At 47.1% G+C, this 18,589-nt stretch overlaps 2 protein-coding genes and 1 long non-coding RNA gene across 4 annotated transcripts in view; 2 read left to right on the forward strand and 1 right to left on the reverse strand.

Moving 5' to 3' along the window:
• LOC308467103 overlaps positions 1–18,589 on the forward strand; it is a 260,657-nt gene that overhangs the window by 124,103 nt on the left and 117,965 nt on the right. The window lies entirely within an intron of this gene.
• SYN1 (synapsin I) overlaps positions 1–18,589 on the forward strand; it is a 96,880-nt gene that overhangs the window by 41,544 nt on the left and 36,747 nt on the right. The window lies entirely within an intron of this gene.
• Positions 1,594–12,042, reverse strand: TIMP1 (TIMP metallopeptidase inhibitor 1). The gene is made up of 6 exons (XM_080988521.1): positions 11,890–12,042; positions 11,231–11,395; positions 6,684–6,781; positions 5,739–5,856; positions 3,077–3,198; positions 1,594–1,870 (listed from the first exon to the last, which is right to left on the reverse strand). The coding sequence occupies exons 2-6, from the start codon at positions 11,358–11,360 to the stop codon at positions 1,664–1,666; spliced, it is 675 nt and encodes a 224-aa protein (XP_080844647.1). The 5' UTR covers positions 11,361–11,395; positions 11,890–12,042; the 3' UTR covers positions 1,594–1,663.

An 18,589-nucleotide genomic window follows, 5' to 3' on the forward strand; every position in this document is an offset into this window, starting at 1 on the left:
CGGGGTGTCAAGACTGACGTTTTTGGGAAGCTCATTGACTATAGACAAACGTCTTTGACAGACAGTTAAAAGAAGAGAAACATAGTGATTCCATTGCTCTCCTTCGCATTTTAAAGGAACAAATATTGACAGAATATCTGAAAAAGGAAACTTTGTTGTTAGATCTGCCTTTAAAAGAAAAGGGAAAAAAAAGAAAAGAGATGGATACAAATAGAAGTTCTTCCCCTAGAGGGAGCCTGTGAAACTGTTACTAAACCTGAACCGGGGAGCTCTGCAGCTGCAACAGATTAAGATCGTGGGAACAGACTTCTGACCTTCATAACAATGTATTCAGAAGCTCTGGTGCGTGCTTTCTGCAAAACAAGTGCCCTATTGGAACAGTTACATGAGAAGACGGACTTGATGACTGTTGCAATCAGAAATTTTGGACAGGTTGTGGGTAATTATATAGAATCCACCCAGGAATCAACTCAGGAGTGTGCTCTGACAGATCAGATGAGGGAAGAGGATGTTGCTGGACCTCGGGTGGCAGTGATGGAGGGAGCTGTGGCCCAGCAGGAACATGAGTTGTTGGATTTGACAAATGAACTAGGAAAAAGCCAGATTTGGAGAGATACAGTTTTGTTTGGTTTGGAAATGGGGGGTTGGATAGACCCCCCTATGCAGGGATGTTTTGACTCTTCAAGTCTGGCAATGGGCCATGAGATGTTTGGGGTTGTGGTGGTTCTTAATTCTGGAGGGACTTTGAAATATGTTTTTAAATACCACATGGAGTTTAGTGTGGAATATGGAAAAGGGGCTGATTTGTCGAGAAGGGACAAAAATACTGTCAAGCTGGAGTTTCCACGAGTAAAAGGAGCAGGAGATAAAGTAAAGTACAGGTATAAATATGAAGAAGAGCTGCGGAAGGGACATGGAAGTGACTTAAGGGCCTCGGACATAAGATTACCAGGTTAATGAGCTAGATTGATGGGATAGAAAGGACTGACAAAACCCGGGACCAGGAGGAAGAGACGTTGGATGAAGATTGGAAGAAAGTTTTTTAAAAAATTTTTTATTAGGATTGTTTTATAAAATTGATGAACGTTAGAAAAATGTTGGAACGAAACTATTTGGCTTTAGCAGAAATGTTAAAAGAATTATGTAAGAATATGTTATCGTTATGAGAAATTGGTATAAATAAGATCTAAGTTTTAAGTTTTAGGGTCCTTTATAGTAAGATAAGGTTAAAATAGATTAAGGTAATTTAATGACAGAATACTATGAAAAAAGGGAAAGGATTTGCTGTGATAATTAACAACTAGAATACAAAAAAGGGAGGAGTGAGGAGGTCAATGAAATAAGGTAATGACAGTTAAGGATTTGGGAATATTGGATTTGTTTTTAATTTTTTGTGGTTTATTTTTGCTTTTTGATTGTGTTGTGTTACGTGTTTTGTTGTTATTTTTTGATTTTGATTTTTATTAATTTGTATTGTTTGATTGTGGATTGTGGCTTGTTTTTCTTTTGTTTTTTTTCCTTCTTTTTCTCTTTGTCTTTTCTGTAATTTTAAAATTCTTAATAAATATCATTTTAAAAATAAGAGAGAGAAGGTGGTTTGGAACTGATGTTTATTTTTAAAAGAAACAATCCAGAGATAGGAAGGGAAGGGTCCACAAAGAGATCACTGCCTCAGGAGAATTTTGCGAAGGGAGCCCGGCCCTTGAGTGCTCAGCGACTGCCAAGTGCAGAGGCCGGTGCTTTCGCCCCGGGGCAGGCAAGCCAAGCGTTTGGCCTGGAAGCCATCCCATATCCTGGACATTATCCCATCTGTCCACAGGCACTGGTTGTCAGAAGTGATGGAGCACGGCATGGAATTGCAAGGCACGACCTTTTTTTGAAGGAAGAGTGACACACAGAAACATGAGTGGACAGGCCCCCCTCACACATCATAGCAACATCCCATCCCCCACCTCTGTTGACCAGTGGAAGCTGGTCCATGAGGACAAGACGGGCCCAAGACATTTTGGCACCCGAGGTGAGCCAGAAAATGGCACCCCCTCCCCACCAGGGAAGAAGGGGGAGGGGGAGATCTACATCAGGAACAAGTGAGGTGGGATAAGATCCATATCTAGATCTGCTTCCTCTGTGAATCGTCTTGCCTGTGGCAGTGACCTCACCTTGCCTCATGGGTGAGCCGGTCCTGCAGGAGGGCAAATGGGGCACTGCTCCACCAACCTCATTCTGCCCTCAGCCAGCCCCCACTTGCTTGGCTTCTTACTTACATTTTGGAAAAATGAAGATCTGGATGCTGCCTCCATCCATTCTTCTTTGATTGTTAATGAACTATAAAATTTAACATCCTATTGGGGGTCTCTGTGCCTGTCATTGGCTCTGGCGCCACCTACTGTTGGTCTCCCTGCCTTTTGCCCTACCAGTTCCATTGCACCCCAGCCATCACTGACTGCTGGTGATGTGTTAGCTCTGCCTTGCCCTAATCGTGAGGACCAGCCACCAGCGACCTGAGGACTCACTCTGGCCCCACAGGGCTTTCCCATGGGGAAGCCCATAGTTCCCAACAATTCATAGTCATGTTCTTCCACTCAGGGAGATCAAATGGGGGAGAGTTTCGCCAAAGACTCCCTTGCTCTCCACACTGGAGAAAAGGGGATGAAGGAGCCCTGAGTCATGTCAGAGAGGGTGAATGGGTGGAGTCAGTGCTGCTGACCCTTCAATCCTTGCTCAGTTTAAAATATGGTTCCTGTTAAAAAATAAATTAGGGTCCAAATAGGGTTGCCATATTTCAAAAAATAAAAACCAGGACACCCCAGGACAAAGCGCCAACTTTCGGAAATCCCCCCCCCCCGACATCAATTCTGCCTTTGTAATCCCGGACGTATGGCAGCCCATACGTATAACAGATAAGGAAGCATGTCTTTCATTAGACCCTTTGCTGCCAATGACATTGGCTTTTGAGCTAGACAGAGCTCTTCAGAGGGTGCATGCTTTCTTCTGGAGGGCCTGCCCCATCTGCAAGCATATGCCCTCCTGTCCCTGGGGTCCCTCTGAAAGGGTCTGCTGGGGGCCAGGTACTTACTGTGCAGTTGCAGCCCTTGCTGTAATCTGAACTCAAGCCTCGCTTCTGTGCAAAGGACAGCTGAGACCACGGCTCGATGAAGGAGCAGGCCGTGATCATGGCACGGTCACCTTCCAGCATGCCTGTTGGGAGGTGAAAAAACAGGTAAGACAGAAAAGTTAAGTGTAAATGTGGAGGAAGAGAATATAGAGGACTTGCTCACAAGGCCTTGTCACCCCCAGACCTTGCTTTCATAACTAAAATTGTAACCTGATGAGAGGTTTGAAGGTTTATCAATAACGCCACGCATCTTTGCAAGCATAAGCAGGATTGTGCATAATCTGCCCTTCGGTGTGTATGTGTGTAATAAAAAAAATCTTTTCCTGGACAAATGCAAATTCCATGCTCCCCAAAAATTGAATTGTGTGACCTGAGTACATAATTCATATGAGACCATTTTGTATGAGTCATTTTTTTGCATCATTTGTTTAGTTTTGCCTGATTTATTCTGACTTTGGTAGTCATGGCTTAGGTTAGAAAGCCATGTGAGGCACTGAACCCCTTTGAGCATCTCATTCAGCACCCCCTCTGCTTTTTGAGATTTCCGCTGTCATAACAGATCTTTAAAAACACAAGGGCTAGAAACCTGCTGCCCCTGCTTCTTCTTAGTTAAATGAAAGCTGATATTCTCAGTCAGTTGAATTTCATGCCCCAAACGACATTATGTGTTTTCTTGTGTTTCTTTGGAATCATGAACCATAGCTAAAGTATCCCTGGGAAGAAAAGAGATTTCACTAGTTTCCTAGGCAATCTACTCTGTTATTAAGCTGCCCTTTCAAAAAGACATGCTGTGTTTATTTGTTTTGGAGGTTTTTTGGCCACTAGAGCAGAAAACATATTGTTCACATTCTTTTGTTACAAGCAGCTTTGAGGCCAGCCTAGACAAGGCGCTCACTGTGAGATAAAACTATTCCTGGGCGGTGTCATCTTTGACTGTAGGGGTGCTCACATTCTTGAATACTCATCCATTTAAAAGAACAACTCACTGACTGCACATAGAAAAATTGGCTGTTGGTGGGAGGAGGCATTCTGGCCTGCCCCAAAACTATCCATGAGATGCTGGCATCCTTTGTGCAGCAGCTATTCCACCTGCCTCCACGGGAGAGCATTCAGTTGACCAATCCAACTCCTGTATTCTGAAGAGGTGCTGTCCACATAGGAGTGCATGTCCAAAGTCTGTTTGGAGGGCCTAATCTGGCCCACCGGTCGATTTAATCCGGGCCCCGTGGCAATATATGTCCTTGGGGTAAAATCCTTTAAAAAGCTCATCAAGTTTGGGGTTAAATCCTAGCTCAACAACTTCAAGCCTAAAAAAAGCACAACAACTTTGGTCAGCCCTCACGCCTGTTCACTTCATCAAATCTGGCCATCTTTGGAAAAAGTTTGGGCACCCCTGAATTAAGCTGTTGGTCTAGATCAGGCCTGAGCTCTCTGACAAAAGCTGGGATTAAAATGTTCAAAATCTACAGTATAAGGGCTACTCTGGATGCCCTTTTCCTTGGGTATTCATGATGGTTTGTGCTCATGATGGTATCAGGGAGGTTACACAGGATTTCAATATGATTTGCACCTGGAAAGGTTTCAAGACTGCTTTGTTTCTTATTGGTGATTCTCCGTAACTTCCTCCTGAAATCTTGTAACTTGATAGCCTTCCATTGAAAAACCTCCCCAAACCCGTTTTTGTGTGCTCATGTCCAGAACCCAGCGCTCCCAAGGAGGTCTTGCGTGAGGCTGACTTGTTCTTCCTCTCTTCTAAGAGGGAAGCTTTGTGAGGGACACAGTCCTGGATGTCACAAAGGCCCTGGGCTGGTTGTGGCTGGTCCAGAAAGAGGAGAAGATTCAGATGGGTGTCAAAGCAACTGCAGAACAAAACCATCCAGGATATCGCCAAACCCTTACACTGGTTGGCACTTTCTAAGAACATAAGTGGAGCCCTGCAGGATCAGGCCCATCTAGTCTAGCATCCTGTTCTCACAAAGGCCAACCAGATGCAAACCAGGCAGCAGCAGCAGCAGCTGAGCAGAAGAGCCTTCTCCCCTCCTGCACTTTCCTGCAACTGTGATTCAGAGGCCTGCCAGTGGTCTGACCATAGCCATCCTGGTTAGTAGCCACTAATGACTTTATTCTCCATGAGTTTGTATAATTCTCCTTTAAAGCCATCCGACTTGGTGGCCATCACAGCCTCTTCACCCCTGTATTTCCCTATTCTCTCACTCGTGGTGGTTCAAGACATTTAGACACCTGAGAGAGAAAATTCATTGGCGCCTGCTCCTGTAAAACAGCATGCAAGCGACAATTTGCTCCTTATCAGTGGGAACTTCAAACCTGTTGCCAAAGGCTTTTGTTCCTGTGACGGGGCTGGCCCTGATCCTGGAAGGGCCCTAGAGCTGTCTATCCTTTCTTGTGCAGTTTGTCAGGGGGTGCCTCTGAGCATGTGCAAAGGGTACCATAGCCACTCCCCACATATCTAGGCCTTGGTGACATGATGCTCCTCTTGACAAATCCATGCTGCCCTCAAATGACTGTGAGCAGAGGGCGCATAGGCCTGCTTCTTTCACTCAGGGTTATTTGTGAGTTTCAATTTGCCCCAAGTGCTCCCTGGCAAAAAGACGGCACACCATACCTGCAATGACATATTCTTCTCCTTTGAGAGGACCCTTGTGTTCATAGCCGCAGAGGCTTTCCATGGCAGGAGTGTGGAGGAAACGGACATCTTGCATCTCCTCAGGGCCCTTGTACACCTGTGCAGGGGGGGGGGGAGGTGGGTCAGTGACCAGGAAGGGGCCAATAGAGGGACAGGTGCAGGGACAGGACTCTTCCCGGCTCTTACAGAAGTGGGGAAGAGGTTGTACTCAGGGGGAGCACATGTCTTGCATTCATGATTGTTCAAGCCCCATAAATTTAACTGATCATCATCATCATCATCATCATCACCTTAATGCTGAAGAAGGGTCTACTGCTGAGAAGGCTCAATCTTTTGCCACCTCATGTGAGCTCAATGGAGTACCTGTCAGTGTGCTGCGGAGGCCTCGGGGGGTGCAGACAGCCTTCAGAGGCAGGGAACCTGAGGGCTGCACGCCACTAGTGGTGGGGCCAGAGGCAAAAGCATCCTTAGCAATGTACATTTTGCCTTTGTGCTGCAGGCTGGTTTCCTGCCAGACAAGCATCCTCAGAGCTCAAGGGCACCTTGCAGCCCCCCCTTCCCGTCTAGAGGGTGTTGCAGGGAGTGGGAGGTGAGGATGAAAACAAAGGAAAGGAAAGGGGGGGGACCAGCTGTTCTGAGAATGCGTACTGGGTGGCAGGGCAGAGCCTGGATAGCTGCATCTCTCTGCAAAAACTTGCAAGGAAGAGAGGCAAAGGGTTCATTTTGCATGGGAAGTTTGTAGGCTCAGCAAACGCAGCATCTTCAGGGAAGAGGGAAGGAGCTACTGAGGATGAGGAACACTTGGCTGCTGCATTTTGTTGCTGCGTAGATCCAAGCAGGCTCACTGGCTGTGGAATGGGATCTCCACCAGCCTGTCCTGCCCACCAGCATAAGGGTTACATTATAGTAGCGGGAGAAGCTCACCTTGGTGGTTTTGATCTCGTGTCGCATCCACCACACTGGTTCTCCTATGGAGATGTTCACCTGCTGCTTGCTGACTCCCACAAATTTACCCCGGATCACTGCAGAGGAAAAAACGGTATTGCATCACAGCTTTTCTTCCATTCTCCCCAGCTTTCCTGGCTTTTGACCTTGACTTTCATACGCCTCTCTCCCATTATGCTATACCCAAAGGAGGGATGGTGCAGGACGCTTGGGAATCTTGCCACCTCGGCTACGGTTTCTTCTGCGATTTGTCTGCTCTGCAGCCTCAGAGTTACACCCAGACCTGCTGTTCTCACAAGGCCTGCAGCAGGGAACCATTGGCCCTCCGATGTTGCTGCACTACAACTCCCATCTCCCCTAAGTCTTGGCTCTGCTGGCTGAGGTGGATGGGCTTTGGAGCCTGACCACATATGGAGGACACCCTAACCCTAACCCTAACCCTTCCTCACACTCGATTTCCCCATAAAACTACTCTCTCTTTCTCTTGTAAGGGTCAGAGTTTTGAAGTCCAACTTCTAACAGGGATGCCTCCCCTTGGAGTTAAGTCAGTGATGCCCTCCATACGGACAACCTCCCATCATTTCACCTCTGGCTGTGCTGGCCATCTGATATCAAAAGCCCCCTGAATACAAAAAGTGGAGAGCGGGCTGTGACCACCTGGTGGTTTTTTTTATGTAGACATTTAGATTCTGTTCTTTCAGTGCAAAATGTGCCACTCTGAGCAGCTTACAACAATAAACTGCATTACAAACAGCAATACAAAGGCTCAATGAAGAAGGGGGCAAATTCAGCCATTAAAACCAAATTATAAAAACAAAACAAAAGCTTGCTGGAACAAGGAAGTCTTCAGTACTTTGGGGGGGGGGGGGGATCCTGTTGACGCTTTTCAGAGTTCCTAAAAAGCCACTGGACAGATTTTCCTGCAGCTATGTTCATGTACTGGAGTTGTTGAAACACCACTTGCATTTTAACACTCAGCTGTAGATCATTCACATTTTTGTCATAGATCTGCTAGGAAATGCAAAGTGAGATGTAATCCTCTTTGTAGGCTCTCCCATAATCTCCCTCCAAGCAGGCTTTTTTTTTTGTTTTTGTTTTTTTAAAAATATTTTTTATTGCATTTTTCCAGATAAAGATACAAAATCAGATATACAAAGAAATCACAGAAGAGAAAAAAGAAAGAAAAGAAAGAAAGAAGGCTTTTGGAGGAAACTGAGCAGGAGGAGGGAGGGGTGTGTGTGTGTGTGTGTGTGTGTGTGTGTGTTTGGACTGCAAGTGGAAATCCCACTCTGAGAGCTTCTCCCCCTAGTCCAGCCAGGGAAACTGCTTTCTCTGTGCTGTGTTGTGAGTCTGCAACCAAAGAGGACTCAAATTACTACCGCTTTGTGATGGGCATAGCTAGTGCTCTCCTCTGATTAGGTCCTTGGAGGGACTGTCGCTGGGGGCAGGGCATCTGCTCTGCATGCAGAAGGTTCCCGGTTCAATCCCCAGCATCTCCAGGTAGGGCTGGGAATGTCCCGTCTCTGAAACCCCAGAGAGCTGCTGCCAGTCAGTGTGTAGGCAATGCTGAGCTAGATAGTGCAGTACTCTGACTTGGTATAAGGCAGCTTCCTATGTTTGCATGCAGGAGGTCCCAAAGTCAGTCTCTGGTGCCTCCAGTTTAAAAGGATCAGGGAGCAGGTGATGGGGGAAAACCCTCCCTGGAAAATTGCTGCCAATCAGAGTAGACAATACTAGGCAAGGTTGACAAATAGTCTGACCCAGTGCCTTTTTCTAGAAAAATAGGTGCTGGCACTCACCATGAAGTTGTTACAGTAAGTGTCACACTTTTTAACAACAACAAACGAGGCACTGTGTCCCCTTGAGGACCCCCTGAAAAAAGCACTGGTCTGACTTGATAAAAGACCTATGATTGCAATTTTTGTTACTAGTGGCATAATAATATATTGATAACAGCTGAGATCAGGGTTTAGAACATGTAAACCAAATAAGTTCTGTTGTATTCAGTCACACTGGTGATATCTGTCTGCAATTGCCCTCCTGCTCCCCACCTCAGTCTTATATGAGTCCTGAGCCTCTTTCAATCCCAACCACTTTCTTTCATTCAAGGAAAGAACAGAAATCTTAAAAATTCAAAGGGTGAATCACCTAAGGAGCCCCTTGAGAGGAAGCCCTGTGCAAGGACTTCTGCTTGCACAAAAGAGCTCCCCACTTCTCCTTGGAACTGGCTGGGGGCGGGGAGGCTGGGAGAACCTGCAGAAAAGCAGATGGAAGGGACAAGTGGGGGCGTCATTCCATCTGGCTGAAGTGCTTGTGCAGATGGAAGATTTGTAATAGTGGGGCATTGCATCCCACCCCAAATTTAGAATGTGTAATAAAATAAAACAGCCCAGAATCATTTTATGTTAAAAATCTTTTTTTAAAAGAGACAAGAAAAGAAAGAGGCACATTTTTTAAATCAGACTCTAGCCTACCAGCTAAACATGCCCATTTGCCTAATTTATTTCAGTGACAGGGTCAAAGTTTCCTAGTGACAGTTCTGGGGGGCGAAATTAATTGCCGGATTCTATACTGACCGTAGCTGAGGTACATAAGGGAATACGTGTTGGTCAGCCATAGTCAAAATAAAAAAATCCTTCCAGTAGCACCTTTAAGACCAACTAAGTTAGTTCTTGGTATGAGCTTTCGTGTGCAAGCACACTTCTTCAGATATCTGTCTGAAGAAGTGTGCTTGCACACGAAAGCTCATACCAAGAACTAACTTAGTTGGTCTTAAAGGTGCTACTGGAAGGATTTTTTTATTTTGAATAAGGGAATACGTATCGATTGTATACTGCCAGCAGGGGGCAGTGCAGGGCATATTTACTTATTATCAAGTGCGCACTATTGCAGGACTTAAAAATGCTTCTGAAGCCCTTTTAAGGGGGTGTTAGCAAGCACAAGTATTGAAACAGTTCCAGGAGCGTTTAGAGGGGATAAAACCTCAGCATACCATGATATATGACCAAGTTTCCATTTGCGCTGCCAACCTTCGGTTTGTGTGGTGTTTGGGTTCCTGCACTTCTAACAACTGCCTGGTTTGCAGAAATTTCGCATGTGAAGCTTTTTCTGGGATGGAGATGAATTGTTGGGGGAAGGTTCAATTGCCAAACTTATCCAGGTGAGGTAGCTGAAGATGAGGAAGACCCAAGAGCCCTGCTAGAATCCTCATCTTCAACATCCTCATCACCATCTTGGGGCGCTTCCAGATAACCTGTTTGTTGACTCTGTGTCCTGATTTGTTTTCAGGGAGTTTAGATGACACTGGCTATTTAATGAGCAATTATTCAGAGGCTTCTGTGAGGATGTTAGATGACAATGCACCAAAGTGAGGTGGTTCTGCGCTTTCCAGTGCATTTCCTCCTCACTTTCCTTACTACAAACTTTCAACTACAACTGTGCAACCAGAATTTGCCAGTCTCCCATCTGAAAAGAATGAGAGTCTGGAAGCCCCCCTCAATCCAATTGCCCTAGGCATGCTGAGATGATGGGCGGTTCTTCTGGGTATAAGCGCTCACCACAGGGAAGTAATCCAGAGTGAAAGCATTGCTAGTGACTTCAAATCACACTCCTGAAGTCTGACTACTCAAGTGGCATTGGTATGCCATCAAACCCTTTAAATGACTGGATACGAACACACAGGCTGTTGGTACAGGAAGGGGGGAATGTGTAGATTTGCCAACTTAGTTACTAGCCTGTTTATGCACCTATATAGTTTGTGGCCTGTCTACAGCCTAATGTAGCCTGAGACATGTTAGAGAACAATGGTCTTCCCTTTTATAAAAATACCTTTGTATTAGGTCTACCAGGCAAGTGGCTATTTGCAACCCTGGGGCATAGTGGTGAATTTCAGTTTATGGGAGTGATGGATAGAATTCACAGAATTATGGAATCATAGAATTATAGAGCTGGAAGGGACTCTGAGGGTCATCTAGTCCAACCCCCTGCAATGCAGGAAACTCAACTAAATCATACATGGCAGATGACCAGCCCACCTCAGCTTAAAAACCTCCCAGGAAGGAGAGTCCACCACCTCTTGTGGGAATCTGTTCCACTGTCAAACATCTAGGACAGAGGCAGACGACCACATTCCCTCATGGACAACCTTCTTGGGGGCTGCATGAGCTAGTGGTAGGAGGGACTAGAGGTAAAAGTGGGCGGGGCTTGCCTTTTTACAGTAGGTTGCATTCACACACTTCTAGCCAGGCAAGCAAGAGGCATTACGACTGTTTAAGAACACAGAATAGCCAGGCAAAAACATGTGAGGAATACGTGGAGCAGGACAAATGAGGGGTGTGGTCCTGGGAAGAGTCCAGAGGGCTGACGAGGGCCACATTCAATGCCTGAGCATGAGCCCCCCCCCCCAATGCAGGGACAAGGAAGAGCATTAGGAGTCAAAGGGGAAGCTGTGCCCCAAAGGGCAGAGGAAGTCAGACAGTGCCGAGAAGAGGGCAGTGCGTGGACTTCAGCAGCGTCCAGAGACTCACCAACATCAGCATAGCAGTATGCGGATTGGGGGTGCCGGGGGGCACAGGAGCAGGCTGCAGTTGGATCCCCCAGCAGAACCAGAAGGAGGAAGCTGGCCGTCAGGAACCCACACACTTTAGAGGTGTCCATTTTTAACCCAAGGGGAGAAGTGACTCAGTCGTGACCTGGAAGGCAGAGAGAGAGAGAGAGAGAGAGAGAGTTGTTTCAGGAGAGGGACCTTCAGAAAACGGGGTGGGAACATCATCCACAGAGTAGCACCTGCGAGGGAGTTCTCTAACCCTGGCTGAACAAAGCTCTTTGTGTCCCAGTTTTGTGGGTTGGGCAGGATCGAAAATAAGGGATGGGAGGAGAGAAGGATCACTTGGCATGGGGACAGGCGGGAAGGACCCCAGGGGCAGCTCCCTCCACCCAAGCTGTGCAGTGGATTCCTCTCCCTATGGGGACACCCCACCCAGGCTGGGGCAGTGGGTTGAAAGGGGGAAGCCTTAGCAGGAAAGGCAGTCAAGCGCCAGCGTAGGAAACTGCTGGGAGGAACCGGGGCCGGCAGAAGAGGGCGCCTTGGCCGACACTTCTCTGGGAATCCGCAGACGGGCTTCGGCTTCCTTCCTCCCCGGGTCTGGGGGCTGAGGGGTCTTTCTGCCTGGGGCGCTTCGCTCACCTTGCTCTCTGCCGCTGCTCTCTAGGCGTGCGCTGCCCGTTCAGCCTGCCGCTGCTGGGCTTTCGGGCTGGTATTTAAAGCTCGCCCCACTTTCCCTCGCCTCTCCTCCCCCTGCTTTTCCTGCCTGGGCTGCCAAATGGGCGTGACAGCAGCAGCGGCGGCGGCGGCAGCCTGTGGTTTTGAGCGAGCCATGCCAGGGTGGAGCGCCTCTTGCCTCAAGAATCTGTCTTAAGGGAGAGACGGGGAAGGCGGGAGGGAGCCGCTGCAGCCCTCACCCCCAAAAAGGGTGAGCGGAAGTTTGGGATTACTCGGTTAATTGAAAGAAAGTGATGGTGGTTGTTTCGACGGCTGGCTTCTAAGACGCACATCCTTCTGGAGCTCCCAGAGTGTTACTCTTGTACTCTGGACTAGACTCTTTCCTTCTCGGTTTGATCACTGAAATTTCCTCCTTCGTTCTTCCGGTTTACAGTGTGTTGGTAACTACCTTCGTGTTACAGAAATTGGCATACTGTACTGAATAAGTGAGATAGAATCATCGAACTGTAGAGTTGAAAGGGACCCTGAGGATCATCTAATTCCAGAGTCCAACCCCTTGAATTAGCAGGAATATGCTGCTGTCCCATGCAAGGATCAAACCTGCAAACTTGGATTATCCGCACCAGGCTCTTACCAACTGAGCTATCCATGCAGATGGCATTTCTTACTGAACAAATCAGTCTGTGATTTTTAAGTCTGGGCAAGCTTCTGAGTTTCACAGAACTTCTCTTTTGGTAAAATAAGCATTCCGATGACAGGAGATTGCAGGAAGCAATTCATAAGGGAGCGAGGCAGATTTCTGCACCTCTTGGAGACTCTGAAAGCTCCGTTTGCCTCCTCCTCCTCCTCCTAATTGACTGCCTTTCGCATATATGTCTCAAGGCGATGTACATAGTATAGCAAAAAGAGCAGAGAAAATAACTGCAGGTGAACTGAAACACAATAAAAGGACACAACCATGGCAGAGACAACCATTCACCCAGTTGGGAAAACTGGTCAGAACAGAAATGGGGTAGTTTGGAAAATAACTTGGCTACAAGATGAGCTTTTGCACGGAAACAAGCCAGGAGCTCCAGATGCAAGTTTGGCAACATGCAAACGGGCTTTTTCAGGGTGTTCCTTGCTTGTGGAGTGCTTTCCCCAGGGAGGCTTGCCTGCTACAACCTTTATTTTTAGTTGCCAGGCCCTTAAGAATTTCAAGTCCTTGTGGCCTCCTTTAGTGGGGCAGGCTCTCTAAGTTATGTCTTTTAATTGTATAGTTGTGGGGTTCTTTAAGGTTTTCATTGGGGTTTTTTTTATATAATTAGTTTTAGAGTTTATATTGTGTTTGTAAGTTGCTTTAGGTCACTTGTGGGAAGAGTGACTACTAAATATTATTATTATCAGTAATAATAAGTCTTAAGATGTTTCTGGAAAGTGCAGAAGAGTGTTGAAGAGCCCTGTGAAAATAATTCTATACAAACACAAAAACTTCCACCTCCTTTGAGCTCCTAGCTTTCTTCAGGGCCAAAGGTCACACTGGCAGCTAAGTTCATTTCCAAACCACCCCATGACTTCTCCTCACCTCTGCTACTCCTCTTCTGCTGTCTCTCAGGATGAGCCCCAAGACTATCCCTGATCAAGCTGGAATGTGTGTGCAACTTCTGTGCCATTCATAAAACCTCACAAGCATGTCTTTTCAAGTTAGCTAAGGTCACAGCTGCACTTACCTTTGAATCCCTCTTATACCACTTTAGCAATCGTGGCTTCCCTCAAAGAATGCTGGGAACTGTAGTTTGTTAAGGGTGCTGGAAATTGTAGCCTCGTGAGGGGTCTCCTAACAACTCTCAGCACCCTTAACAAACTTCAGTTCCCAGCATTCTTTGGGAGAAGCCAGGACACACACACACACACTCTCTCTCCCCCCCCATGTGTGTGTGTGTGTTTATTGCAGGTATATTCTGCAACACGTAATTGACTCAATATTAGTGCATTAATGATGGATGGCACATCATTCCGCTCTGTTATTTGTCCTATGATGTTCTCCAATGTTACTGTGTTACTGCTGTTTGGAGACGCCCTCTTAGTGCAGCAAAAGTGGGACAAAAAATAAACCGGCATTTTTATGGTATAAAAAGGTGACAGGATTTTAGCAGGAAGTGACGGGGCATGCACCAAATAGAAATGAAGCGGTGTGATCACCTGAAACATTTGCAGGTGTAAATGATAATGGAAATGTGATTGTGTATAATCTCCCCAATTATGTTTTGATATGTGAAATTAAAAGGACTTTGCATTGTTTTGTAAGACGCCTTGGGAATCCTGTTGGAACCTGAAAGTGCAGGATGCTAATTGCTGTAGAAATAATATGAAAAAGTGGTGCTTGCATAGCTATCCCTGACCTTGATTTGGCCTCAGTGATGGCACAAGACTAAGTTCCTCTACAGCACATGTTGCTGCTACTGACTTTCGTGTTCCCCCACTTCTGGTGCTGAGCTCAAGGACCATGCAGAAGGTCACCGGGTGGCTCATACAATTGCACGCTGGTGTATGACTCAGGAAAGGGGATCCTAGGTCTTTTCTTCACCACTGCTCAGAAGTACAACTCAGCAAATAAAGAGCCCTGAATGTTGCTCCATTAGAGTGTGGGGATTTTGGGGTCATGTTTCCTATCTTGGCTCCAAAGTTGGGTGCAAACCTTCCAGTCTCACCTGCTTTCCAAGACCAGGACTAGAAGATCTGGTTGTAGGAAACTGAACGGGCAGGCCTGGGCAAATGAATTTGGCAAGAGTTCTTCAATAGGCAGACATTTCTGCTGCAAACACGGAGGCTCAGTATGGATGCTGCCCAGTCTTCTAACCACAGCTAGGAAAGTGAGATCACCCTGAGGGCATTGGTACTACTCCCGCTTCCAACTCTCCCTTCCATTTTCAGAGCTGCCCATGGGTAGCATTGCTGGTTTTTTCCTAACTGTGGTTTGTTCAAAACTACAACATGGAGGTTAAGCGTGGTTCTCAAGCTGCAGTGCAAACCTAGCAATAACCACTGTTTGCACCAAAAATAAAAAAGAGTGTGGAATTAATTTGCAAGAGTGAAGGGTGCATGAGAAGTGTGAAGGTCCCCAATGTTCTAGTTTCATGGTTTTAAGAGATTGGGCAGCAGACACTGAGATCTTGCTCCAAGGGCCTTCTGGTGGTTCCCTCACTGACAGAAGTGAGGTTACAAGGGTGACAAGAACAACCTCTTCATCCATGGACTACACAGATGACACAGCCTAAGGTGCACTCCATCCTGCCTTGAGCTTGTGGTGCTTCCAACTGGGTGAAGTGGGTGATGGCACAGAATGTTCTGCTCAAGGAACAAAGAAAACAGACTGTTTGCAGTCCAGCTTGTGTGAAGGGAGGAAGATCTGTCCTCTTGGCTGGAACTCAAACTCACCGGCCGGTTCTTTGGATTGTAGGTATCTACTAGTCACAAATTTTCCAGCATGTCTGTGGGATCTAATGGGCCAAAGTAGATTGGGTTTGGAAAAAGAGCCACCTGTGTTCTATTTCTATCCTGTGTGTCTCCGTGGTTTGAGGAGAGAAAGGTCAGGAGGAAGGCTGTGGTCAAAGAAACGGCTGAATGAAAAGGGAAAGTGAGATTTTCCATTCATCACCAGCAGGAAATTAGGCAGTGTTTTTGTTTATGTTTGATTTGCAGTGTTTAAGGATGAGTAAAAGTTATTGGGAAAGTGAGATAGGCAGGGAAGGCCCCTGGCAATGGAGCATCATCAGCTCCCTCCTGCTTCATCACTCCCCATCCCTCCAGGGCTTCTGTCTCCTGCCTGGTTTGCCCCCATTTCTCTCTTGCAAAACCCCCTCAGGGCATCAGGAGTCAGGGAGGAGCTGTGACATAAGGGGAACAGAATGGGAACCAAAAGGTGAAGGTCAGGAAGGAGGAGGAGGAGGAGAATGGGCCCACACAGTGACTGCTGAATGGGTGGGGCAGAAGCTGAGTGATGTGTGTCGTGCCTCAGGCCATACTGCATATTTTCGCAATTCTCATCCTCTCACCCTACTCTGGTCTTACATCATAGTTATCATTAATAATGAGAAGATACTTTGCATCTATACAATGTTTTAAGGGGGTTGACAACACCTTACACCCACCAACTTAGTAGGCTTAACAACTATTTTTTAAGGAAGACTAGTATCATCCCTGGGACGTGTGTGGCACTGTGGGTTAAACCACAGAGCCTAGGACTTGCCGATCAGAAGGTCAGTGGTTTGAATCCCCGCAATGACGGGGTGAGCTCCCGTTGCTCGGTCCCTGCTCCTGCCAACCTAGCAGTTCAAAAGCACGTCAAAGTGCAAGTAGATCAACAGGTACCGCTCTGGCGGGAAGGTAAACGGCGTTTCCGTGCACTGCTCTGGTTCGCCAGAAGCGGCTTAGTCATGCTGGCCACATGACTCGGAAGCTGTACGCCGGCTCCCTCGGCCAATAAAGCAAGATGAGCGCCGCAACCCCAGAGTCGGCCACAACTGGACCTAATTGTCAGGGGTCCCTTTACCCTTTACCTTTATAGTATCATCCCTCTATTGCAGATGCAGGAAATGGAGGCCAGGAGAGGAGCCGTTTGTTTAAGGCTGGTAGCTACCATGTTCATGGTGAGCTCATGTCTGTGGTGAGATTTGGGAGCAGTTAAGGACCCCCCCCCCCCTGCAAGTGAAGACAGGCTCTGGCAGTTTGGGCAGACAGGACTGATCATGGGTCCACCAGTCAAGAAGGTGGTTTCTGCCCAGGCTGTAGAGGGAAGTGAGGGGCGGGTGGGGCTCATCCACCTGAGAAGGAAGCCCATCTAGGAGAAGAAAAACTCTGATCTTAGACCTCTGCTGCCTTGTGGGATATCTTTGGGGTAATAAAATGCTAAGAAGTAAACCCTGCACAAATCCAGAGTGGAGTCCCTGAGGTGGTTGGATTGTGCTTTGGAAGCCTCCTCTCAGCAACTCCTGCAGCCAAAGCAAGTGCCAAACGTCTTGCTCTGCTTTCCTTTGGCCCACAGCAGCAAGACTGAGGGGGGGGGGTCTTGTTGTCTGGCCAGCCCAGAACCTCCAGACACACGGCCCAGGCTTGCACCCCGGGAAGGTGACTGCGGTGCTGCTAATAAAGTGGTTTGACTTCACCCCCAAAGACGCACTCCATTCTCTCTTGAGAAAGACGCATACCAACAATATATTGGTATAACTATGCAAGTATATACATGTGACATATACAATGTACACAAATGTTCTCTGTAACATGCTCATTGGCCTCTTCTTCCAGACTGTTTTCAAAAATGTCAGTTTGCAGCCAGATGCCTGTCAGTTTGAGGGGCTTTGCCAGTGACTGTCATGACAACCAACAGAGGCCCTGCAGGGAACTGGTTGAGTTCCCTCCCCGCATTCCTTCCATGTCCCTGCCTGGAGGGTTGCTGCTGCCACCAGGGAGAAGGAGGTTTCTCTCTGGTGGCCCTCAGGCCCACTGAGATGCTGCTCCCTCCAACATTACATGTTTTTAAGTGTGTTTTGAAAAACGTCATTTATTTGAACTACCTTTTCTTAAACAAAGTCTCTCAGTGCCACAGGTTTTTCATGATTGAACTGTTTTGCAAATACTGCTTCCATGCTGCTGCTTTATTTTATTTTTAGGTAAATTGACTTAGATATTCACAAACTGTATGGTTTTTCATTATGTTTTTTAAAATAATAATAATAATTCATTAATCTCTTGAGTTGCCTTGTGAGGGATCTGAATGCTAATGCTAAGAATTCTAATTCATAGGCCACCTGGTGTTGGGCGGCACCTGCTGTTCTAGGCTACTTGGTAGTGCAGAAGTCTAGCGCTTCCAACCTGCTTCCCACATTCAGCCCTAACAGGCTCACTAGTTCCTGCCCTCTGCTGACTTCCTCCGTGAGAGCTTGGGGTGCCATCCCTTGAAATCTCAGCTGGAGCAACGGCTGGCTCAGGAGTGACCATCAGGGCTTTGGGATGCCTGTTGAGTGAGCTGCCTCCACTCCTCCTTTAGCTACGTCCCATCATGTTATGCTCCGTCTCCATCCATATAATGTGTGGTGTAGTGGTTAGAGTGTTGGACTAGGACCTGGGATCAAATCCCACTCAGTCATGAAACTGGCTAGGTGACCTTGGGTGGGTTACCAGCCTGCCTCACAGGGTTGTTGGGAAGATAAAACGGGGAGCGGGAAAACCATGTGTACCATCTGAACTCCTTTGTGGAAAGGAGATAGAATCATCATCACCATCATTCATAGTAGTAAAAGAACATAACAGCAGGTGAAGAACTCTGCTGGGTCAGACTAGTTACCTACTTCTCACCCCAAGGCAGGAGACGAATGCGAGATCCCTCCTCTCTCTGCTGTTTCTTCTCCAGAGACTGGTAGTCAGTGACGTGCTGCCTTGATCTAGGAGGCAGCCTGTAGCCATCATGACTAGTAGCCTTTTGTAAGAGCAAGTCTCCTTCCTCCATGAGTCGTCTGATCTCCCTTGAAAGCCATCTCAGCTTGTGGCCATCACCACTTCCTCTGGGCACCAAATCCCACAAGCTGGTTAATGCTTTATATGGAGGGGTGATTACATTCATGCCTCCCAAATCTGTTGCCAAATCAGTTTCTAGTATTATGGGAGAAGGATCATTCTAACTCTGCCT

This window comes from Podarcis pityusensis (genome assembly GCF_964106645.2).
Source record: "Podarcis pityusensis genome assembly, chromosome: 17".
NCBI classification, from domain to species: domain Eukaryota; kingdom Metazoa; phylum Chordata; class Lepidosauria; order Squamata; family Lacertidae; genus Podarcis; species Podarcis pityusensis.